The sequence below is a fragment of the Agelaius tricolor genome, unplaced genomic scaffold (genome assembly GCF_023055355.1).
Source record: "Agelaius tricolor isolate 1412-34295 unplaced genomic scaffold, bAgeTri1.0.p SCAF_3, whole genome shotgun sequence".
Classification (NCBI taxonomy): Eukaryota; Metazoa; Chordata; class Aves; order Passeriformes; family Icteridae; genus Agelaius; species Agelaius tricolor.
Genome location: NW_027269263.1, coordinates 23491249 through 23517042, shown reverse-complemented (window position 1 = coordinate 23517042; position 25794 = coordinate 23491249). Strand labels below are relative to the sequence as shown.

Sequence of the window (25794 nt, the reverse complement as noted above, 5' to 3'; positions counted from 1 at the left end):
CTCCATATAAAATTATTGTAAACATAAAAAACCAACAGTTTTGCAAAATGCATGCACCACCTAAAATACCCTGAAGACCTCACAGTTAATTACAGAACTGCATGCTATTATGCTTTAAAATATTATTGTAAATTCAGATATTCATATGCCCTAAAATGTAGATACATTCCTACCCAACAATTTATCAGAAGTGTTGTTGTCACTCAAAAATTACTAATGTTTAAATAAAATAATCTTGTAAAAGCTAATTTTGAACATAAAAGTGCATAATCATATCTGTCTTTTCCCATAAAAGTTTAAAAGCCAAAGTGCATACTGTCATGTGCTTTTGCAATAACCTTGAGGCAAAAGGAAGAGAGGAAAATGATCCTGAAGTATTTTCTCCAGTTTAAACTATATGAGCTTGCAATGGGATGTTTGCATTTGGAACCTAACATCTGAGTACTGCAACAGAGAAGTCTATGCATCTAAAATCCTTGCCAGCACATCTTGTTGCAGGCTAAAGGCTTGAAAAATGAAGATGCAAGCCTCTGTAACAGTCTTGAGAGGTATAGAGAAGAGTGAAATTCCCCAAATTACATGAAATTCAACTAGGTAGATGTGCTGTTCATTTCTTGGGAATTCGGTGAATGCTCTGATAGGCAATGCATGCATAGCACTTCCTTGTTTCACAGCGTGGTGTCATGTTAATTCCTTTGCAGGGTGGCTGAAGACTGCATGGAAAACAACTGCAGGGAAAGGAAAAAAAAAAAGGCTCTGTTCCTCAGCCAGCCAAAATCACCCAATGGTCTGATGAAGTCATTGCATTCTTTTTTTTCTTGTATATGATCAATATGCATTCTTCATCCACTTGTCTATAGAAGCAAGTTTTTAAAGCTTTTTTACTCCACAAGTACTTAAACATATATATTTATGTTGGGAATATAAATTGGTATGTTTTTACAGAAAGCTCACTCATTTATCCATACTGCTTCAGTAATTTTATGCTTTCCATCTGCTCATATCCTTTCTGACAAAACTTATGCAGACAGCTATTGATTATCGCTGGCTGAAGAATTCAGGCAGTGAATTAGCCATGCTCCAACTTCCCTCTCTGCCCCAGACTGGAAAGCAGTACTGAGATATGCATGTTGCAGAGCTGAAGTCATCAGTACCAGCAGCACTCTGGCTGGTGATTTTTTTCATGCTGTATCAGTTGTGCTTTTACCTGGCTGTTTCTTCATCTATCCTGACCCACTAATGAGCCCCACATGAATAATCAAAACTCAACTGCACCTTTTAGGCTTTCTTCCTTATTAATATAGCTAACTTTAAAGGTGTTCCTGGACATATTATCCCACTGAGTCTGCAGATTTTGTCCAGGATGATTTCAAGGACTTTGTAACTCTAATGTTGCAGGATTTACAAACCTGTCTCTATATGTTTTGCAGCTTTAACAGGTGAGCTCTCTTCAGTGCAGCTGCTACTTTTGCAGTTTATGGGAGTCTGGAAATGCTGTGTTTGAACACTGTGCTGCATAATCTGTCAGAAGTTTGGTGCTTTGGGGAAGTGCTAGGCAGGGTGTGTGTGTGTGCTACGTGCTGTCTCTATGTCAGTGGGGAAGGATTGGCTTTCAGACATTATGTGTGTCCTGTGTCTCCTGTGCATACCCTGCCTTCCTATAAGTGCTTGCATCCTGTTCCTGTTGTATCTCAGGAGGGGATTGCATTTTCTGCTTCTGTACAAGTGCAGAGTGCTTTGTGTAGATCTGTCTGGTTCTTCATGGAAACCATGGTCTTTCATTTCATGTCGTGCAGGTTTGTTCTTATGTAACTTCTGCACAGGAAACACTGGACAATAGAGGGGTGTTCTGTGTGTTACAGAACTTTCTCCTGCATAGCAAAAGTCAAAATTATATTATTCCAGTCTCAATGTGGTAACAATGGAGCAGCACTAGGCCTGTTTCACTTGACCAACATTAGCTGTTTGCATTCTGGTAATGTGAGATTGGTTTAGAATAAAGAACTTCTCATTGTATAATATAAGGAGAAATAAAAGTTTTGTTAGGAGTTATGGGTTATTCCTCCAGTATTCTAGTAGAAGGGGTCTTGGCACTGGAGCAGGCAATGCAAGTATTTTAATCTTTATGAAAAACACCCTAAGCAGGATGAATATCACTAAAGCTGCAATGATATCCCCAAATAAGGGAGCTAATGGTGGGCAGCTCTCTGCACATGCATGGATTTTACTCTAAGAGAGCACAAATCTGGGAGAATGTTTTCAGAAAAGCCTCATATTTCTAAGAGCTGTATGTAGATACTAATAATGCTGCAAGACCAATCCTTCAAAACAGTTTCCCTTTATGACCTCAGGAGGAGTTACAGCAGTCTGGCCTCCAAATTCAGCTCTGAGAGAAGACTAGTTCCCACCAAATGGTGAACTTTGAACATAAATCCAGAGATTTCCAGACTCAGCATTTGCAATCTGATTGTCCAAAGGAAGGCTTGCTGTCCGTGAACTTCGGACAACTTAGTCCCTCAAAAGTCCATGCTAGCATAGATAAATATATTTTAAAAGAAATAGAGATTGAATCTCCTGAATGCATTCTCTGGACATGAGTGAGTTCCAAGATTCCAGGATTATGTAGGTATTGATGATGGTCATAGGAGATGAGTTTCTAGTGCTCTCTATAGAGGTAGAATACCAAAAATTTGCACTTCCAGAGGGTGGTTGGAAACATGCCTAAAAGAGATGTCCTAATCTTCCTTAGAAAATTATTGCTGTTTAATATGAAGCAAGGAGGAGTAGGCTTCTGTATAATTTATCTATAGGGTTTATGTCACTAGTGCTGGGAGATTATTAAAATAGTGCCCACATCAAAACAGCTTTTCTACCTTCATCCATTTGGTCTTGTTGCAGCCCCCTGCAGTATTGACATTAATTTCCTTTTTTATATAGTGCTTGCAGCCTTCAAATATAGAAAAATTTTTCTGCCTTCCTTAATTTTTGGATGAGGAAGTTAATTAACAAAATCACTTGAGAAGAGAAAGACAGAATCTCCTCTGAGCCAGTTTGCTGTATGGAAAAGCTGGTGATTAGTTGGCTTGGTGATTAGCTGTTTTGGATCAGCAGGAGATATATTCCCATTTCAGATCATTTTCTTTGAAGAAACTGGTTTTCATTAAGATTAAGCATAATACTTTATACATGATGTATTAGATCACCAGAGACTTTTTCTAAATGGGCTTGATAGTTCTTGGGAAACCACTCCCTGTAAAATGCCAGTCAAAATCCAGAACTTTGTGAAGTCCATTGGTATTTTTCTATATATCCTGGTAGACATACAACCTCTCTACATCTTGTTCATCTATCCCCCAGCCTCAGTTAAATTCTTTTCTTGTTTGTGCTCTGTGTCACTCACTCTCCACTGTTTTCCCTTGGTATGTACTTTTTTGCCTTTTTACATATTGATTTGCCTTCACATTTTTCTAGGTTTTGGTTTTCTTTTGTATTGAGGGCTGGGGAGAGTTATAACCATGCTAGTTGCCATCCTGTGCTGAGTTTCCTCTAGGCAGAACACTGCTCTGATTCAGTGCCTAGGGAAATGCAAATTTTGTTCTTTCAGTGTTTGTAAGACCTTGGTCTGCAGTCACAATATATTGTGAACCATGCATAGAAAAATGGAGAACAAAAGGCAATGACAAACAGGTTTGGCAGGACAAAAGGGCTGGAACTTAGGAGTTAAGTAAAATGTCATCCTCGTTAACATGGATATTCTTTTCATTCATCTAGCAGGAAAATAATATATTTTGTAGCTGTGGAATCTGAGATCAAAGAACCATGGCAAAGAAGAATTAAGCAGGTGATACTGGTCTGAGTTATTTCAACCTCTCTTGCAGTTTCATGCAGACATTGCTGCTTTGGTTTATGTTTAGTGTTTTTGAGGCTATTTTCATAAAAATTCTTTATTTTAGATGAGGGGGAGAAAATGAATTAAGTTGAATGCTCCTCTACCCTCAGGGAAAAGAAAAGTATTACCTCTTCTAATTCCTTGTTGTCCTTTGTTCCCAGAGAAATATCTGCAGCATTTGATGTTCTAGACTATGTCATTTAAATTAACTTTTCCAGACTGGTGAAAATTCCTGATCTCATATAAATTAAATAGAGGGTAGTCAAGTTTCTACCCACAGAGTTTTGTTTTGAATGATGCTGTGTGCTTCTAATACTTGTTCTATTCTCTGCCTCTTTATGATAACCACCAGATGAGCCTAGGCATAAGAAGTCCTTTTTAACTGGTCACGCTGAAATTGCTGTTGAGCCATAGACAGAATTTCCCTATTTTCCTTTATAATGTAGGATTTGTGATTTTGATTTCAGAAATGCCCTGGCAAAAGTTTGGTTAGCCTTCTACTTCAGCATGCTTCATGAAGTTTACTTAGTTTATATTTCTAATAGTAATAGACTCTGAAGTATTCTGATTAGTATCTTATGGTGCAATTCTGATGATACAAACACGTTTCCATCAGTAGTCAGTGTCCCATGATGAAGTTGTTACTGCAACTTCTCATTGCACTGTTGTCACCTGGAGCAGTTCTGCAAAAAATATATGCATTCTCATGTAAGAAAAATACTACTTTATTTTCCTTTTTTACCTAAAAACTAGCATGACTCAATTGTTTTGTGATTACTATATTACGTTAATATATACCACAACTTTTGTGACAAAATTTGGGTCTAAATTATCCAGTTGCTTCCTGTAAAGCTCAGTGATATCAGCATTCAGGTAACTCTTTTTCTGCAGTTTTAATTCTGCCTCTTATATTTCTGCTTCTATGTCTGATCTTATTTCTTACAATTCTGCATTTTGCGCTTCTGCTTCTTGCTGGACCTCCTGTCCTTTAACCCTCTTTCAAGATCTGCTCCATTCCCCCTCCAGCATTTCTCTGTCTGCTCCTTCTGTTTTTTTACTTGCTCCTCCAGACTGTGCCCAGGTGTCCCACTCACATACTGGTGTTTGTTTTTTGCTTGTAATTTTGAGCCTTAATGAAAATATGAACTCAGACCACTGAATTGTGGTACTTCAGCAGCACTTGTTGTGCAGGTCACCATTTTTTGCAACAACCAAAACTTTCCTTTAATTGTTTGTTAAACAATGCAATGGGTTTTACAGGTGACATTGCAATGAAGAAGTGGGGGCTCAGATATCAATATTACTAAGCCATTTCCTTACCTTAAGATACACTGCTTGAATTGAAATTTAATATATGTTGCAGTGAGGAGGCATAATAGGTCTGTGCTTTTCCTGGTTCTCCTTGTGTGAGGTTGGATATCACGTCTGCTTCTAAGTTGAGAAGGGAGACAAGAGAAGAAAGAAGAGAGATGGATGTGGCCCATATCCACTGGGGTTTGGGGTGGGTCTTTTTGTTGGGTTTTTTTAGCATTTGTTTTGTTTTGTTGGGTTTTTTGGGTTTGGGTTTTTTGTTTGTTTGTTAGTGTTTTATTTTCTTTTTGACATTTTGCTTCAGGATCAGGTTGTGATGAAAGAAACTGTGCAAATTTGGGAATTTCTGTGTGCTTTCAGTTATCATGTGATAGCATGGCAATTATTGCACAGGAGGCTGTTCATTGTCAAAAATTTAAGTGTCTCACTCAAGATCACACAGAAATATATATCTTGGTTCAACCCAGGACTCTTGAAACCTGTGACACTACCAGCCCATGCCAGGCTAGCCTGTTTTCCCAGAGTGACAATATAGGGGGAGTGAAAATTTTAATACTAGCAGATAATTCTAAATAAGCTACATTCAAATACAAAAGGTCAAGAAAAAACTTTCAGTCTTCTAGTTTCTAAAACAAGTAAAGGACCTCAAAAATTTTTTAAAAAATGAAAAGTTGTTTTTTAAAGACAAAATTATATTGTTACAGAGTGTGGAGAAATATTTAGGATATTTGCCAAATAACTTTGATAACGCTACAGCTTGTCACTGCCTGTCTAAAAATTCCAGTTGTTTGTTTCCAGGGCATACCATGATGCCTGGTTAGTTTTTGATGTGCTCTGATTGCAGTGCACCCCAGGCTAAGTAACTTGCAATTGTTGTGTTTCTCTTTCACTGTTGTCAAGCATATGTTGTGTTTGCTGAATGGAGTCCAGGGGAAAACGTGTTCTGAGGCCATGCTGTCAACACTTACATTTTTTGAACTGCACTTTTAGAAACGTCTGTAAGCCTGTCAATCAATTTTAAACTTCGGGTATGGCTTTGTGAGTACTTCATTGCACTCTTGGATGCTAGCACTGCTAGTTTTATTTTACTGAATACCATGGGAGGAAGCAGCTTTGAGCATTTAAGAATTGTTAAATACCAGAATATTGGTTGCCTGTATTTATGCGATAGCCTGGAGATTTTAGTCATATGTTGACATGCAATGTTTTCCTTGAATTATCTTGGTTTCTTTTTATTTTATTTGTGAGATATTTTGTTCTATGATCCAAACCAGGCTCCAAACAAAAATTTACTGATATTTGTGTTTTTATTGCAATCACCACAACTTCTGCTAATGTCCAGATGGCAAACAATTATCCTCATAGAAACTATGATGTAAGAAGATGTTATTTCCATTCTTGGTGTCATCTGTTCTTATTACTTCATTAATAAGGAGCTGAGGTTTTTGATGTGAAAGAGAGAAATTCTCATTAGGTTAGGGTTCTGAATGTAAAATGTCAAGGGCATGATTTTTTTCATGTCTCTATCACATTATAGCGTTTTATATAATGAAAATAAGACTTCAGTGGACACTGACTGTAGCTATGAGCACCATAACTTTGGTGTTGTCTGCTGGGTGCTTGGACAGTGACATACCCCCTCTGAAGTCACTTTCTTACCAGCACAGAAAGCAGAGGAGAGTATGCAGTTGAGTACCTCAAATTAAAACCCAAATTCTTTGATCCTGAGACCAACCTTTGTCTTCAGGCAGATTTAATGTGTGTTTCTGTATGGCTTTTCCTGTGCACAGAGACTGGGCAGAGGCCAGGTGGAGCTGATGCTTATCACAGAAGTGTCCATCCTAAGTGCACACTGAGGATAAAAATTTCTGTGTGGTCTGAAATTAAAACTCATATCATGTTGCATAAGCACAGAAGTGCTGAGTCTATTTCACAGATGCAGCCTGAATCCTGGCACTTCTTAGGCACTTGACACTGCAAACTCAACAGCCTTCTGATATAGTTGTATTATATGTCAACACCTAAATATTTTAAACAACTTTATAAAATCCAGTATTTTCATCCTCTGATATTGGGAAAAATGTTGGCTGTATATGTAAGGTATTAGAGAGCTTCAATTTTTGTCTTCCTTGTCTTGAGTATGGTCAGGGGTCAGCTTGGTAGCCATGGTTGGCATTCCAGGGCTGGTAGAACTGTCAGAAGAGGCAAGAACATCTTTTGCTACAAAACTCCCTGTTGATGGCATTTTAATGGAACTGTGTCCTCTACTGCCACAGACCTTTTTATCTTGACATTTGTCCTCCTTCATGATGTGATGTGACTGCTAGCTGTGGGATCCTGGGAGAGAAGGTCTCTACTCTTCTACCATTACAGTGATGCCCTTGAGCTGTAAGAGGTGGAAAAATACACCACATCAATTGCTGACAGAAAAAAAATAATTAGGCAGCCTAAAACTTTAGGTAATCTTATTTTTTTACAGCGATAACCATCTCTCAGAGATAGATAGGTAGGTAGGTAGATGGATGGATGGATGGATGGATGGATGGATGGATGGATGGATGGATGGGTATTCACAGAATCAATTAGGTTGGAAAAGACCTTGGAGATCATCAAGTCCAACCTGTGACCTACCACCACCTTGTCAATCAGATCATGGGGCTGAGTGCCATATCCAGTCTTTTTTTAAACACCTCCCACCAGCAATGGTGACTCCACTACTTATGTGGGCAGCTCATTCCAATGCCCAACTCTTTCTGCCTTACTCTTTCTGTGAAGAACTTCTTCATAATGTCCATCCTAAACATAATTTTCTCCCTCTGAATTTCCAACAAAGTTGCTTTTAAATTTGCCTGAGCAGATTTCCCAATTCAGAAATGGCATTTTAAATCTTGAGGCATCTGTGTTTGTATATGCATGGTTAGTGATTTTATAGCATATTCATTGATGTGGTTAATACTTTAAAGCTGCTTTTTAAAATGAAAAATTGATGTTGATTAACTATTATGTGAGCACAAATTCTGTCTTTACAGTTTCAGTGTTATAAGTAAATCCAGTTAAATTGTGGAAGTGTTTTCATTCCTTCTCATTAACATAGTTTTAGCAAAGGACTTTACACAAGTAGTAAAATTGCAACTGATCAAGTCCAAAAAAAAATTTTAAAAAAATCTTCTCTCCTGCTTTGTGTTGTGAGTAAAGCAATTAATACTTTGCTCACGTTCCCTTGAAAATAGCCTGGGCACTGTTCTGTTTCAGAGGCTTTGCCATCATCTGGCCAGTCAGCCAAGGTTATGGGAATGCAGATTTTGAATCAGCAATTGCCTACTAAATGCTGCTGGAGTGTTGTTGGCAGGAAGATGTCACAGCATGGCATCCTACAGTGCCTGTGGCTTTGTGGTGGTTTGTCACCTGCATTGTGCTGTCCCAGGGCAAGAACAAGAATTCTATTTAATGCATAATCCCAGGAAAGGGCTTGAACCTGTCTCCCTGCTGGGGTCTAGTATATACCTTACTCTGGCTGCAACTGAAGGAGCTGCATGAGACAATTTTTCAGGCTTTACAATAATTTCTTTAATTACTTTAGGGATTGAGATATATCAAGGGGAATATAGTGGGCTGAATATACTCTGAAGCCAATACCAGAGAATTGCAGAACTAGGGTCAGAGCAGTAAGGATGTTCCTCCAGTCATTGTTTATCACTTAGAAATGTAACTTGAATGCATCATTTAAATGTTTTTACATGTAATCACACTAACAATTGTCAGCTAAAAATACTAATGCTCAGGAGGTGGAGAGGAGCCATTTGCATAAATAGAAGTATGCAGAGCAAGATAGCAGGTTCATTTACTCTATATAGCAGTTTTAAGGCGCTTAGCATCTAATTCTGTGTCAAGGAAATTAGAGACTTATTGATTTCCTCAAAAGGAAATACATAAAATGCTCGTTTTCCCACACAGACCATTTCCTTTCAGCATAAGCAGGCATTTATTAGTTGATTTAGGGCAAGCCAGGCTTGCAACCTTCAATAGCTAAGCCAAGGGTCACCTTTGTGTTGAATTTCATGCTTTTTGAAAGACTGGAGAAATTTTTCCTTACTCTTCATATGAAAATCCTGACACACCACTAATATTATACCCTGTTAACGGCTAGATGCTGAGCACTTTGGTGCAATGTTAATCCTCTGGGTCTAGTGCTGCCATTTTGCTGAGCAAGCTCATACTGCAAGTGTGATAAAATAATTCAGAGACAGGTGCTTTCAAAAAATTGAGTCATGCAAGACACATTGCAGATCTTCTGTGTGTCAGTAGGAATTGATGTAATTGAAAATCTTTGAAAAAGTGAGAGAGAATCCAGTGCTGCAGTTTGTTGGGAAATCAATTGCAAGTAAAAATGCATGCTTGTCTTTTCCATTCTTGCAAAAGTATTGCCTGGCTGAGGCAGAAGCAGCTGCTAATTTGTAGTGAGTTTTCAACACCCCAGTAGTTGAAATTTACAGCATACAATGATACCTGTCTGGTTGGTTTTAGAATAAATTAACAACCAAAAAAAATTTAAAATTCAAACCTAGCTTGGTGCAATATTTTTGATTGTAGTCACATCTTCCTTAATGGATGGGTATCAGTTTTTATAAAGCACAGCATATTATTTTGAAAGTTTTAGTAAATGATCCATACAATTAACAGTAACAGGGAGTGAGTGAGAGCAAATGAGCTTTGTCTCATTCCTGCTTGGCACATTAAATACCCCCTAGTCTCATTCTTTTACTCAATTTGTCTCTTTCATACAAAGACAGTAAGCATTTGAGACAAGAGATTTTTGGTTTTTTTAAAAGCATGTGATGACTAGATGTGTTCCTCCAATCATTGTTTACCACTTAGAAGTGTAACTTGAATGCATCATTTAAATGTTTTTACATATAGTCCCACCTGAGATTGTGGGAACTTGGACCCTGTTGGAAACCTAATAATTTTTGTGCCTTGTACAGATTTCTAAGCTCCTAACATTCTTTAGGTCTGTTTTGGGTAATGTCAAAGTCCTGACAGAGAAACAACATTCCTTACAGAAAGTCCCATAAAATACCGAGAGGTCAACACAGCAGCTGGTACAGTGGGGACAAGGATTGAGCAACTCTGTGTCTGGTTTGCACAATGAATGGTTGTCTTGAGTAGAAATTCTTTGTGGCGCTGAGACACAAAATCTCTCCTCATTTCTATGCAATTTTTTGACTAATTCTAATTTCTGGTGCTTGAAGAGGAATGAAGCTGCTAATGCAGCAGAAATGAATGGCAGTAACAAGTGGAAGTGAGAACGATGGGGAGCAGCAGGGTCAAGATTTTTCTCAGCACAGTTGGCAGTTTGTGAGCAGCACAGATGTAGAAAACTTGAATCTGGATCTTTCTGTGGGCGTTCAACTGAGGTACCTGGGAAACAAACAGAACTGTGTTTTTGAAATGTCTCTTGCCTGCAGCAGAAAGGTCACTTAGTGATGTTAATTAGCAGTTATTCATGGTGATGATTTAGTCTCACTTCATAGATCATCCAGCCTCCTGGACACTCTGGAGTCCAGAGGCAGGACACCTGGTCCATACAAGAAGAGTCTGAACAAGCAGTTACCCGATGTAGGAACAATGTACAAGGCTATGAAAATCAGTGCTGTGTCATTTTTTGTTTGAATCGATTTTTATATTCCTCAGAGTTGAAAAATAAATAATAAGGTGAGAGGGGTGGTTTTTTTCCCTTTCTCTTCCTCTAGGAAAAAATGTGTTTTATTTTAAAAGGGAATTGAACATAAAGAATGATGAAATAGGATAAGAAGTATATTTTAGATATAGAATTTGTACAGAAAAATTGTGGAATATATGAATGAGGATAGGATATATTTTGATGAAAATTGCATTGTTCACTGCTTTAAAGCTTTTTCTTGATGTACATTTTTCTCTTTCAGAACCATACTCAAGTCAGCAGAAAAAAAAATAGGTAATTAGTCAAATAAATGGTCTAAATCTTCATGTTATAATCACAGAAGACCCATGGATTTTATGGCTCTAAATTGTACATTGAGTTTCAAGGCTAAATTGCTAGAAATTAACAATTTCTTGCTTAAAGTCTGTTGAATGATCAACTAAGAAAAGAAAAGAATACTTTTCTGCTTTAATAGCATTATTTCAGGATTATTGGATAGAAATAGCCCTGAATTAATCAACAGCTTAATTTGACAATTCATTTTTTATTGTAGGCATTCACTTGCAGACAGAAAAAGTGCCTTTGTTCTAGCTAAGAGAATTGCTGGATGTGTGTTCTGGTCATTGGAGATAAAGACCCTGACAATTTTGTTCACACGCTGCTAACTTTATTGATGCTGTCCTCTGTGCTGTGGAATACACCCTTTGCTACAATTTTTGATGGGGAAAAGAAAAATTATTCTGTTTTCTCTGCACTGAAACCTGCATGCTTCCAGATTGCTGAAGAAAACTAACCTTAAAAGTTTTCATGCAATCCTGGCCTTGAGCATGTTCCCAACCAGAAGGGACACGATTTCAGTGGGCTTAAGTCAATGTGCTTCCACTGCAGAAACCTCAGGTGTGACAATTTATGTTCAGAGATGATCTGATTTAGCCCATAGTCATTCATTTTGCAGTTTCCAGAGATGAACAATGGGACAATGCTTAATTCAGGATTGAAGTGGAGAGTGTTTCTTGCCGTGGTTGTGTCTGTGAGCTTGTAACAGCGGGGTCTCTGAGGAACTTTTTTGAGGAAATTGGAAGGGGGGAAAAAAAGAGATTATTCTACCACAGCATGAAACTGAGAAGAAAGATTTCCATCTCTAGACCTACTGATGCTGACCATGCTTAGCTGGGACAGTCTCAATGTTTGCTGACAGCCCACAAGGGAAGCTACCTTAGCATGGGCAAAGGCACCGTTCAAACCAGGCAGGCTCAGTGCAAATCCTCTGTAAACCTGCACAAACCTTGCAGGTTCAGTTTGCACAGAATTAATTTGAAAATAATTTAAGTACTATCATAAGGAAGCTAAGCTCTTTTTAAAGTTTTTTGCTACATAGTCATTTTTTCAACGTTGTCCTAAACAAGGTTTGGATTGCCTCTCTTAGTTTATTTTATACTGATGTTAAAATAAATACATAGGGGAAAACCTGGCACTAAATAATTGTAATAAAGCTAGTAAATAAAGACTAAATTCTTCCCATAAAAATCTTAAAGTATCTGGACTGGACCTACACATTTTTATATCTCCCTTATGCAGTGAATGAACTAAAATAAGGAGAAAAGTAGAAGACAAATATAGAGTTTTAGAAAATACTGCAACTCCCATGCTGACCTTTTCACAATAATAACATGATGGTATAAGAAACATAAAATATGAATGCTAGCTTCAAGATGTAGGATCTTAGCAATTTTTAAGGGAGTGTTCTTGAAAATCTAGATTGAATTGAAGTTCTCTACCTTTTCACATAGCACTTCTGATAGAAGCTGCTTTTTTCAGACTTCTTTCTGACTTTAGGAAATAATTTAAAACAATAATTTTAAAACAAAATCGCCATGTATATGATCCTGGTTTGAAACTTTTCAAAGAAAGAGAAAACAAAATATTGAGATTTAGGCAAGGAGTATAAGTAGTGATGAAAGAACTTTTGAGCTGCATAATGCAGTTTCACATGGGACATGTATGTGTGTATAGGATTTTAGAGGGAAATCCTATATCCACTAGGATGTGATATATGGAACAATCAAGGAGTCTTGCCAGGGAGATCTAATTATAGGTACAGTAAATTGTCTCTTGTTCAGAAATCCACCCCTAAGTGTAGCAAGAAATTTCTACTAGTTGAATCGGTTTCAATGGATTTTGCAGTGTGTGTCTGCTTCTTAAAAGCTGTGGTGCAAAGCAGTCAGACTCCTTACCCTGCTCTTGAAACCCAGATCCAGAGGAGCTGCAGGGACACTGCACAGGCTGCAGACTAGGGGAGAAAAGCACTGGCTTGGGATATCTGCCCACTTTGGCTAACTTGTGATGTGTGGAGACAATCTGAGTGCTGTTTCCCAGAGACAATGAACACACAGACAGTCTACATTGCCATTGGTTCATCATCAACTTGAACAAAACTTCTTCACTAATACCACAGTCATACTAAACAGAACAAAGCTGTGTCAGTAGCAGGATGATGACAAAACTATCCTAATATATTAGTAGATGCAGGAAGATGAGTAAATTATAAGTATGAACTTCTTTGGGCTACCTTTTCATGAAAATGCATTGGTGGTAAATTTCTTTAGATCAATTTCCCATTACAATGAGATCAGTACTTGAAATTTTAGTGAATCACTGAAGTTCTCCTTAATTATTTAATGACTCATTTATTTTAATTTTTTTTTCTGGAGAGATACAGAAAATGAGGTAGGGGGCTGATCTCAGCATAGCATATCTGGAAGATGGGAACCTTCTGTCTGGTTCTGCCAGTATTTTGCTATTTGAGTTTTGGTCAAATCACTTGGGCCTTACTACAGCTTTGCTGATTAGGCTCAGTGACAAACACTGTTATAGCTGCACCACATCCATATAGGAATGAGCAGCACAGGTGGGAGAGATGCAGCTTTTCTTGTTCTTCTTGTGTGGAATCACAAGGAGAACACATTCACCACTAATGATGCTATACTGATGACTGGAGCAGAGACAGTCCTTCATGCCTTATCTTCTTGTATGTAAAATAAAGTTTGTCTTGTGGGAGAGGTTTGAAGGATGGATCAGCCAAAGTCTGAAAATAGAGGATAAATGTCTAAATTGGAAGTTGTAAATTTCCATTGAGAATAACTTGGTTCTAAATTGCGCGGGAAATAGCACAAGTTTGCATAATTTAATTATCTGCCAACAGGCATGTTTATCTGTAATAGCTGTACCTGATCAGAATTTAGCATCTGCAGTGGGCTATGGGAATGAGAGTCAGAAGAAGGTCACTGGTGATGCAGCAATATGTAGTGTGCAGATTCAGCACTGGATGCTGTGCCGAGCACAATCCTTGAGTTAAACTGGAGTTTATTACCTCACTTTTAGTGCATTTTTACTTAGGTTTGCAAGTGAGTTAGAGAAATGTTCTGCCATGCTGTCAAACCAATGACATCCAAGACTTCCTGAGCTTCTGATAAAAAGAAATTGAAGGTCGCTTCTTAAGATCAGCAGGTTTATCTCTAATCCAGTGCAGTAAACTAAATTGACTGTGTATTTTGCAAGAACAGCAGAAGTTCCAGAAGAGCTGTGAGTGTAGTGTCTCATCCATCGCTACAATAATTCACATTTGAGAGAATCATAAGGAAAGGCCACAAGATTTTAATGATGTCTTAAAATTAATGAACCTCCAGAAAGTGTGGTTTTGTTTTGACTTTCAACTTAATATCTGAGTTGTTCTTACAAGTTCACTCAGTCATGTGGTGTTTCTGTCCATATTGTTGCTAAGACCTCCATTTCTACACTACTCTTGCTGAGGAAGATATTTCAGGCTCTGTCTTCATCATATTGTTGTATTCTGGAGAACACATCCAGGGTCATGCACAAAACAAGTCTTTACAGCTGTAGCCTATTACTAAATTGTAAATGGATTTCTGTCTTTATAAGGAGAAGTATTTAAAGTATTAGTCTGGATTTTCTCAAATGCTGCTCTTCTCTTGGAAGAAGGGTAAAAATAGTCTGAGCAGCAGTTCCCAATTCTTGTACTACCATCTTGATACCTGACTTAGCAGATGCCTCTGCTTGGTCAGCACCAGCAAAGGGCAAGCAAGGGTTTCTGCCTTCTGCTTTAACCCACTACCTCTGCCCACTCTGCAGGGCACAGCAGTGACTGCTTTCCTGCCTGCTCAGTGTTCCCCTCCATCACTGCTGATGTCCATTTGGCAGCCAGTGCCAAGTTATGTCCTATTTGTACTTTTCAGATGATGTAGAGGTGAAAGAACCGACACTGCGGATTTATGATTAGTTTGGTCAAGACCACTGCAAAGCCTGGCATTTCTGTTAGTTGGCATTTCGCATTTCTGGTCAACACCACCAATGACAGGGCTTTATTTCACAGGGGAGTGCTGCTACCCTAGGGGATAATCCAAAACATTTCTTATTCATTCCCAAAGTCAATTAAAAAATTAAATTCAGGACTCTTATCAGTGCATGCACACACACGCAAAAATAAAATCGCTTAGAACGTGGCACAGTTAGCTGCTAGCTGATTTCTCTTTATATACTTATAAGGGTGAGCAAACAAAGGAGCACATCTTCAGCTTCTAGTTGAGTATAGCACACGTGATAAACATATGTTTCAGTTTTGGATAACAGTTGGTGATCTTTGTATTTGTCTTTCTGAAGCCTTTCTCGCTGATCAGCAAAGAAACACTGACAAAATTTCCAAACAAAGCATCTTCCCTGGGAAATGATTCCTCTTGTGTCAAACATGGACAAGGCATCAAGGAAAGGGAGTTATGGGCAGTAAAGTAAGGAGACATTTACTCAGTTATGCTTTAAATCTTTTCCCTCCCACATTTAGTTGTGGCAAAAAAAAAAAAAAAAGCCCACGTTGAAGCTCCAGGAAAAATGGTACAAGATTTTTATCCTCCTGCTTTTTCTGATTTGGAGGTTTTAATGTGTTATCCTAAGGCAAAGATAGTTGGAGGCATTGCGGCAGTACCTATGAAAGCATCCACAGTGCAAAGACCAGTTTTCTAAGCCAGTCCACAGGAGTGAGTAGGCCTAAGAGAGTAGGTACTTTATCAGCACATTTTCACTGGTTGCTGAATTTATTTGGTTTTTTTTGCTGCTTGATTATGCCTTAAAACCTACCCAAGGCTGGAGGTCACCCTCCTAATGGTAGAAGAGAGATAGACTGATGTTTTTTTTTCTGCTGCAGCCATGTCTAAACCAGGAACTGATGAGCTGCATGGATATTGGCATGTCTCAAGAACTTGAACTTTGCTCAAGCCAAGCTTTGGTGCTTATGTTGCAGTGCTTAGTCTGTGACAAGTTTGATATCACTGGAAATTCTGACAGCAGGAGGAAGCAGAAGAGTGTGAGGAAGCCCCATCTATTTCCATCTGGATTGTATGACTCTTCAGAAATGCAAGTCAACTTGCATGTTACACTGGATAGTGTAAGATAACAACAATCCCTTTTGCTTCACAGGGCATTTGAGCCTGCGAGTAAACTCTGGGAGTAAATTCTGCAAGCACTTGATAAAGGCTTCAATTAAGTGTTCATCTTGCAGCCAAGCACTAAATTACCTGCCTTTCCAGGTCACTAGCTATTTGCTGATTAAGCTCTGATCTCCATTTTGAAAGGATTGCTGTCATTGAAACAACTGCTGTGTCACCTCACAGCTGATGTGGCACCTTCTCCTGTCCCTGTGCTCTGCTCAGCTCCCAGCAGACAAACCACAGGAGCAGGAAACATTGCTGGGAAATGAGAATGCATCCTCCCAGCTATTTAAATTCCTGACTCCTCTGTGTTTGGTGAGGTGCAAGGAATCACTTCCATGTAATACAGCTTGTGCTCGCTCCATAATTATTGCAGCATGCATAAAAATTTTACATAGGCATAAATTAAAAAAAAATAATTTTGCTGAATGAGAAGGCTGCATCGAGCTCTGCCATAGACAGGACAGCCACAGCTGTGCCAGGAAGGCAGAGCTTGTAAGATATTAATGCAGGAGAACACTTAATGAAAAAAAGAAGTCAGCACACTGGGAAACCTACCATATGAGGAGGGCTGTCCAGTGCAAATAGAATAAAACTACTCATTAGACAGAAAATACCATTTCCTTCCTCTAATTCTGAACATTTTCAGTAATCCCAGGCACTGCTTAGGGTAATGGTAATTTAATACACAGCAGTGTAGTTACAGAACATCTCTTTACCTACAAAAACCAAGGTCCTGATGGAAAATTTGAGATTATCAAGACGGTACTGTAGATTAAGCAAATCTGTGAATGCTACAAAGTGGAGCAGAAACTGCTAAATCAGACTATTTCTTCATTTACATCAATGTGGTTGGCAATGGACTGCTCTTAATCCTATAAAGAAGAGTGAAGCTTCTTCAGAATAAATTATGGTTATATAATAGATTGTAAGATTAGCATCATATTATGGTGATACTATGGTGATACTTGAGAAAATTAGGCCTTTTTTACTCTTTGAGATGAATAGTTTATCTCTCTGAAAGACAAGGTCTATTATCTCATGTGGTATTCATTGTCAGAACTTGCAAAATTGCTAACACATTGATTCAGGACATGTAGGAATAATTTTGTGCTGTTGGCGTTGATGGTGCTTGTTTCTCAGAATATTGTCCATGTAATGGATCTAAAATGAGCCAAAAACCCTGTTATTGATCCAGTGGCTTCAAGCCAGCAGTTCTTAATGTCAGAAGGGCAGGAATCAAGACCGAGGAAGTGGAAATAAATAACAGAACTCGTATGAACTGTCCTGCATTTGCATAAACTTGAAGGACTCTTTTTTACCTGGTGTCTTAGCCCTGGGATATTTCCTTCCTGCTATCTTGCACTGAGAATAGAAACCTAGAGGCTCCCAAGTGAGAGACAAAAGGAATATTCCTTTCCCTCTGAAAATCAGCCACGAGGTGGGATGTGACCCCTCCCCTCTACCAGCCTTGCAGAGAGCCAGGGAAATGGGGAGACAGTGGTTAATTAGCAGGAACTTCTATGCAGGAAGTTATTTTAGAATGAGCTGCTCTCCCTTGGTAGAAGAGCTCCCACAATGTTTGTTTGTGGAAAGAAATGAGCATCCAAAGTCTGTGGAGGTTTTTTTAGAAGTCTTCAGCTGTGAACCTTTAGGCTGTGCCGTCTATTAATTTTTGTCTAATAGCTCTTGGACCCGTAGTCACTCTTGCATTAGGAATATTTTGGTAGATTTTGCTTGCCATTATGTTTGTTATGTTAACTTTATTTCTTGAGCACCAAAATTGAATGTAGTGCTGTGAACAGAATAAGGTATTCTGTGACAAGGAACTTGTAGTCTAATTCAGGCACAGTGACGCACAGGCATACATAATATACATGATAAGGATGCAAATTCAAAGTATTAGAGGTGTCTTGGGAAAAATCAGTGCTGCAGGCTAATTTACTACTTCTGAAGAGCTACTAGACTGCAGAGCATAATGAAAACATCGAGCAATTCAAAAGATGTCTTTTCCTTCTCTTTTCTCCTTTTTTTCCAAAATGCTAATTGCTGATGCATCATCAAATGGAGGGACAATGCCAAAAGAGAGATAACAAAATTGGGATCCTCTCTATATTCCTGTTTTCTGAACTGGAGCCCAGAAAAGAAAATTGAGGATTTCTTTACTTTCTCAACTGGAGTATGCCTTGTGAAATTAGAATTTCATTAAAATAACAAAAAAAGAAGACAGGTTGAACCTGGATTACATCCACTATTGATGTAACAAGAGTCCTGTTGGCAATGTACTGTGAGCTTCTCAGAAAATATTGAGTTTCTACTTGGCTTTATGTACACCTGTAAGACTGAGACATTGGACACTGCTTTTCTTGCTGAGTATACATGCACATGGGTATACATCCTTTTAGGATCATAAGAAAATGATTCTAAAAGATAGATAGATACCAGGGGTACCCAAAGCAAACAAATCCAGATTTTAATCTGTTTCCCAACCTTAATGTCTAGTGGGAACCCACACAGTTACATGCACAAGCAAAACTTGGGAAGCAGTGATCCTATTGAATTTGCTGGCAGTCTTTTACTTTGCATTTGGACTCTTGATTTTGTGCCATTTATGGTGATTCTCTTTCAGGAGTGTCACCCAACATTTCTTATTGTTTGTGGGTCTAATCACATTTCATTTAAATGTTCAGTGATGACAGTGAAGGAGCTGTCAAAAAACAAGCTTTGTATTCCAAACTCATTAGCATAATGTAGCAATTTTGTCACTGAAATTGATCCTTCAAACCACATCTGAATCCAGAAGTAACTATAAGGTCAGAAGAAGCAGAAGGAACGCAGCTAAAATGTTTATGGGCAGAGAATTTCTCTGCAGAGTTTCAAGTGATGGCTGCAAGTCCTGACACCATCCCTGACATGCAGTGTGTTCTCAAGGGAACCACCTGACTTCTCAGGAAATATACTGGTTCCAGTTGAAGAAAAATGTGAAATACAGGACAGCTTTTGAAAGACAACGATCAAAAATTCAAACGGAGTTTTGTACGCACAGACATACAAACACACATGTACCCATGGATTATTTGAAAACAGAACCACCAATAAACTTAGTAAATTAAGAGAATTAACTAAATATTTCTAGTGAGACCAAGTGTACTTGTTTATTAGCATTTTGATAACGCTAAAACTGAGTCAAGAGCTGCTTTAATTTTGTTGGTGGGTCTGTGACTGACTCTTGTGGTAGACGAGCTATTAGCATGGCAACGTTGAATTTTTCTACTTTTCTGAATATATTTATTTTCACTTTGCTATGTCTATAGGTTGAAAGTGATGCATTTAACAAAGTTGCGTGGACAGGTCTTCACAGTAGATGTTTCTGGATTGCCCATATTCTTCTAGGGTGACCAAAGGGGGATCACTGAGGTTGTGTGCATTTAGCAGTGTAAGTAAGCAAGGAACTTTTCTGTTTTCTTTATGTTTTCTTTATAAGGCTAAACCCATTAAAGACTCTAAGATATTCAGTTCCTGTGGGCACTGAGTCAAATACCTCTCTAAGATTGATTAATATTAGGAACAAAAGCGGTATGTCTTTCTATGGCATCATTCCATGAGGTTGAAGTAATTCTTTGATGTCTTTTTAAAAATGTGATTACCATAGGTTATTAGAAATCTCACAAGGTATCTCACCTATTTGTATATTCTTATGTTCACATTACACATGTATTATGTTGTCAGTAAGTACTCCCATCTTTTCTTTTCTCAGGAGTAAGACTTTTTTATGACTCCGGTCAAAAAAATGCCAGATACTGATTTGAAAATATTCATTTTCATTTGTACTTCCAGCAAAAGGACCAGAATCACACTGCAGGGTTTTTCTCTCAATGCACTGGTGTGTTAGCACTGTAAAAAAGCTGTAGGTCAAAGAACAAGTGGATAAATGTTTACTTTGGTAAATGCCTTTGAAAACAGCAGAGGTGTCTTTTTTTGTTGTTTGATTAAGATGGCATTTTAGAAAAACAATGCTCTCTGGTCTGTATCTTTGGAAATTAAGTAAATTATCTGATTTCCAAGAGAGACAAGCACTAAGAGTTGTCCACAGACTCCTCCAAAAGAGAGATTAACTCTGTAATGAGGGTATCAAAAATCTAGTTTGTAGTCTGAAAAGACCTATTCATGCAAATTTAGGTTGAAAAAACTGTGCCCTAAATATTAACAGTTTCTTAAGCAAAAGCAAGACAAAAAACAACTACTGACTTTAGCAACCAAATACCCATCTGGTTCTTTGCATTGTGTGAAAGCAACATGCTGCAATTTTGCAAACAGAACAATTTTATTATTTAATTATCTCAAAAGCTAAGCAATTCAAAGAAATAAACTGAGTCCATGAAAATTAAACAAAAAAATTAATATCAGCAGGCCTGCTGCTCAAGGGCCTTCCTCATGAATGTAAAAATGACTGATTTTGTTACCAGCCGTGTACTCTGCTAAATAATGGCCTTCAGCTTGCAATTTCCTCTACATGTGACTATTTTCTCTGCTTTTTTGTTAGCCAAGATTACTGAGGTGTCTATGAGTTTGGAAGACCAAGCCTATTGAAAAGATGAACGTGATGGGAGATAACATACAGAACCCTTGCTGCCTGGCACTGTGAATGGGAATTCTGGGTTTCTGCTTTTTGTTATGGCGCCTCTTTTGCTGTGGGCATTGGTCCGTCCTGTTCTATGTATGAAGGCAACACTCCTGTGAGGAGTTACTATGCTGGAACAGGTTACCCAGGGCCTTATCAGACTTTCAGGTTTTAAGCTGAGAGTCAGTTTCTAAGAAAGAAATGTTTGACTTATGAATGTATATGGAAAGTCTGCAAGGCTAGAGGGTCATGGGCTCTTAGGGGAAATGGACCATTGTCTTCAATGCAAATAGCAAGGTGAGGTTAATACCTACCTGTCTAGTCTGCAGCATGTATTGGGAGAGCAGCATCAATTCCTCTCACAGACAAGGAATCCTTCTGGAAGTATTTTTTCATTTGCTTTGCAACTTTGGTGTCAGTTTCAGGGATTGGTGTAGCAGATCCATGTTCACAGAATATGCTAAGTTGGAAGGGACCCACAAGGATCATTGAGGCCAACTCCTGGCCCTGCACAGGACCATCCCTAGGTCAGGATGTCATACTGTGTGCCTGAAAATATTGTCCAAACCCTTCTTGAGCTCTGCCAGGCTGGTGCTGTGACCACTTTCCTGGGGAGCCTGTTCCAGTGCTCAGACATCCTCTGGGTGAAGAACCTTTTTCTAACACCCAACCTAAACCTCCCTGACACAACTTTGGGTCATTCCTTTGAGTCCTGTCACTGGTTACCATGGAGGAGAGTGTCTGACCTTGCTCTTCCCCTCTTGAGGAATCTGCAAAGTCTGCCCTCAGTCTCCTCCAGGCTGAACAGAGCAAGTAACCTCAGCATTCCTTATATATCTTCCCCTCAAGGTTCTTCACCATCTTTGTTCTCCTCATTTGGATGTTCTCTTAGTATCTTTTTTGTTGTGGTACCCAGACTGCACACAGCACTAGAGGTGAGTCTGCCCCAGTGCACAGCAGAGGGGACAATCCCCTCCCTTGCCCAGCTGGTGATGCTGTCCCTGATGCCCCCCAGGACAGAGTTGACCCTCCTGGCTGCCAGGGCACTGCTGGCTCATGTTCAGCTTGCCATCAACCAGGAGCCTCAGGTCCATTTCCTTGGCACTGCTTTCCAGTGCCTTGCTCCCCAGTCTGTCTGTACATCCAGTCTGTCTGTTCCATCCCAGTTGCAGAATCCAGCACTTCCCCTTGTTGGACCTCATACAGTTGGTGATGCCCAGCTCTCTAACTTGTTGAGGTCTCTCAGCAGGGCCTCCCTGCTCTTGAGAGAGTCAACTGCTTCTCCCAGTTTTGTATCTGTTTGCTTATAGAAATGAGCTTTGAATGTGCCGGGTTTACTCACCAAACCAAGCTGTAAATTAAGAAGCAGAAAAACAAAAAATACAAATGTGTTTTCTGTTTGGCTGTTCCTGCTGAAAGTTGCTGCAGACCTAGGCTAGTTGGAAAATGCCTGCTGCTTTTTTTACCAAATATTCTTAATGTCCTTTGTCCTTGCTCACCCATATTTGAGTGAGCTGACTTGATGCCCAAAGCAGATCTCCAGGAACTGGAGACAAAATCAGCAGTAGTTGGGACAGCACAGCAGATGGAATTTCCTTAGCCCTTTGTAGCAAATGCCATTAGTGCTGTTTCTGAAAGTCCTATCTCATATATATTAACAACAAATTACTTTCAGGTCGTGGCTTTGCAGCTGTCAGCAAGGACTGTGACTCAGGTAGTTGACAGTCACACCAGTAAAGGCAGAAACAGGGCTGTTCCCAGGTGTCCCCCAAGAGAAGGACAGTGCATCAGCTGCTGCTCCTGTTGACAGAACTGTGGGTTGTAGATTGGGTTTCAACCTTCCCCTATGTGTTGGTTATCCTGTACTGCTCCAAAATGCCTTCTCAACTCTATGGTCTTATAGCAATCTACGTTATCTGGATGTTGGACTCAGAAGAAACCCCCAAAATAATAGGAAATTTGGATAAAAAGAGAAAGGTTGCAGTAAAAATTGCAGGCAAGCTACAAATAAACATTAAGAATATTTGTGCTACTGTTAATATTGAATATAATGCTCAGTGCAGAAGTTTCCACAGCTGGAAAGACATCTCGATAGCAATCATAGAGGTGCTTAAAATGATATTATGAGTAACTTTGCAGCAACTACTGGAAAAGAGAGGATTTTCTTAATGCCTAAGAGATTATTAGATTTTGATACTGCTTATATTCTTTTCAGCACAGTATTTTTGAATGCCAGGTGACCCTACTGTATACTCTGAGCAGATCATGTATTTGTGGCAGGATTGAGGAAAACCAGTAGCAACCTGAATCAGCTGGAAACTGAAATAAATTTAAATATTTGTTTAGAGCATTAATGTATTTGTCTCTTTGGAACTTAAAGCAGTGGCACCACAATTCAGTGGAGCTCCCTCTCACGTCTACTCAATAGCAAAACAAATGCTGATCCTTGAAATGTGCTGAAACACAGTGGAAAGAAAGGTGTTTCATCACTATGTTGTCCCTCTGCTCCCCTAACTACAGCAGTAGGGACTTACCTTGCTGCTTCCTCCACATTTTTTTGCAGTAAGGGCTTCCTGACATTGCCTTTTTGGTTTTTCCCTTCTAAAATTTACAACTTGCTTTGGTGAGTAACACCATTTGGCAGGGGAGAGCAGTGCTTGCAGAGAAAGGCCACAGGTTATAGGGGAGAGAAGCCAAGGAAAGCTTGGCACTGTTGATGTTTCTCTTACACCCTCTACCAGCTGGTCCTTCCATTTTTCCTCTGATTTCTAAAACTTGTATTGAAAATTCACTTGTATTGAAAATTCACTTGTATTGAAAATTCACTTGTATTGAAAATTCAGGCACTTTTGCAAATATTTTATTTTATTTCTCTGATTTCTTTGTGCAAGTGTGACTGCTGAAAAATAGCACCATCTCTCAGAAACTCCAATTTCCATTACAGTATATATCCTCTTAATTGACATCTTTAGTTGGTTTTTTTTTTTAAAGAAATGTGAATAATTAAATGCTATATTCTTAGCCTATCACAAAGATAATAATACTGCTGTTAGACTGTATCTCTGTTATTTCTTTCTTGTCTGGCAAATGATTCATCTACTCTCATTCATTCTTTTTGTCCTGTTCATCTTCAGTTTGGCTCCCCCAAACTCCCACACCAAGGAGTTATCTGTGATCAATATAAGGCATACAATGTTCATAATATATCCTGCAATCCATTCATGAAGATTTTTGACAACAGGGCTGAGTATCAGCCAAGTCAACATCTCCCAAAAGAACATTTTCTGTATTATTTTTTATGAATTGACACAAAATAATTTGTTCTTCGACAAGCTGTTCCAAGGAAATAATTTGAAATACTTAGAAATTATTAAATTATTCATTGTAAATGGCCAAAGAAAACATTTATAGGGTTTTGACAAAGTCCTGAAAACTTGCAATTATAGTAGTAATTTTTTTTCATTAAATGGGCCATGTACTGCAGGGAGCACATATATCTTCCTGGGAGGAACAAGAATTTATTCCCTCAGGCAGCTTGGCTGTAGATAAATAGAAGGTTACATATAACATTTCAGAAGGCAAGCAGAATCCAATTTAGTGAGAAGTAAAATAGATACATAGAGAAGACCATTATCTCTTTGGCAATAGATGTGTAAAATTTTAAGTTAATATAAGGTAATGAGGATAGAAGCTGTGCAAAACCAGGCACCCTTAGATCACAGAATGAAAATGTCTGGTGGAAAAGATTAATGCAAAATATCTAAGCTAATCCAACATTAGGAAAATTCAGGTCAAACCAGGGATTAGTGCTTTTTGTTCTCTACTGATAACCTTGATGTTTCCATGCTTACCTTCCTCACTCTCATACAGTTACTTAAGCCCCATATTCTTTATGTAAAAAAACCCAAATCGTGCCTCTTTCAGCTCCTATCTCTTCTGTTAGGAGCAACAGAACAGTGCTAGCCTGGTGCCTTGAAAAGCTGCAGATGAGTAAGTATCAGAGATGGCACTGAACAGCTGTTTCTCTGGGCAAAATTCATCTGTGCATCTGTGAGCAGTTGGGCTTTTTGTTATTTGATATGTGAGTGGCAGCAGCAAAGTGAGGGTGAAGGAAGAGGGCAGATTACATAAAAAAATCCCTCCGTTTTTTTCTGCCAGATATTTTTGCCTCTCTGAAGCATCTGCTCAAGTATTTAGTTATTTTTTATACCATTATAGAAATGCTGTTTTGCTAATGTTCACAAGATCTTAATATAAATTCTGTTGAATTGTTTTTGAGAATCTTTTCTTTCTAGCAAATTTTTGGTTTGTAACAAATGCTTTTTGACAGATTGGTATGTCTTTGCTGCTTTGATGGAAAGCTATCCACATTTCGCTGAAACAGAAAACCTTAAAAATCAGAATTAATTCATAGGCAAAGGAAAAAATATAAAATAGTGCTTTGAGAGAGGAAAAAGAGGCAAAAAGCAAACATTTCAGAATTTACTTGCCCAAAACTAAATGACAGCATATGTAGTTTTATGTTGATTTAAATTATTTGCAAATTTAAGTCCAATTCAGCAGTTAGAGCCTCATGAAAGAAATAGAAACTAATTGAGGAGATTACAGTTTCTTGAGATCTTGTTTCAACAGAAGTGAGGCCCTTCAGCCTGTCCCCATTCACTTCAGCAGCAAAATGTTGCTGGTTTCTCTAACAGAACAAAGATAATTTTTAAACTCTTCCCTCCCCCACTTCCCAAATTCTGATGCTCACAAGGTAAGGTTACATTGGAGGGCAATTCAATATTCAAAAGAA

The 25794-nt window shown here is 38.6% G+C and overlaps 1 protein-coding gene across 10 annotated transcripts in view; it reads left to right on the top strand.

The window, feature by feature from the left end:
- Nucleotides 1-25794, top strand: part of ANO4 (anoctamin 4) — a 187407-nt gene that overhangs the window by 2309 nt on the left and 159304 nt on the right. For 8 of the 10 annotated variants that reach the window (XR_011678567.1, XR_011678566.1, XM_071423190.1 and 5 more), the window contains exon 1: nt 5348-5390. The exons of the other annotated variants lie outside the window; for them this stretch is intronic. Coding sequence is in view for 6 of the 8 variants with exons in the window: in XM_071423190.1 (XP_071279291.1) it covers nt 5363-5390 (28 nt within the window). In the remaining 2 variants the exon portion in view is untranslated. Of the gene's footprint in view, nt 1-5347; nt 5391-25794 lie in introns of those variants that run through there. 10 annotated transcript variants of the gene reach the window in all.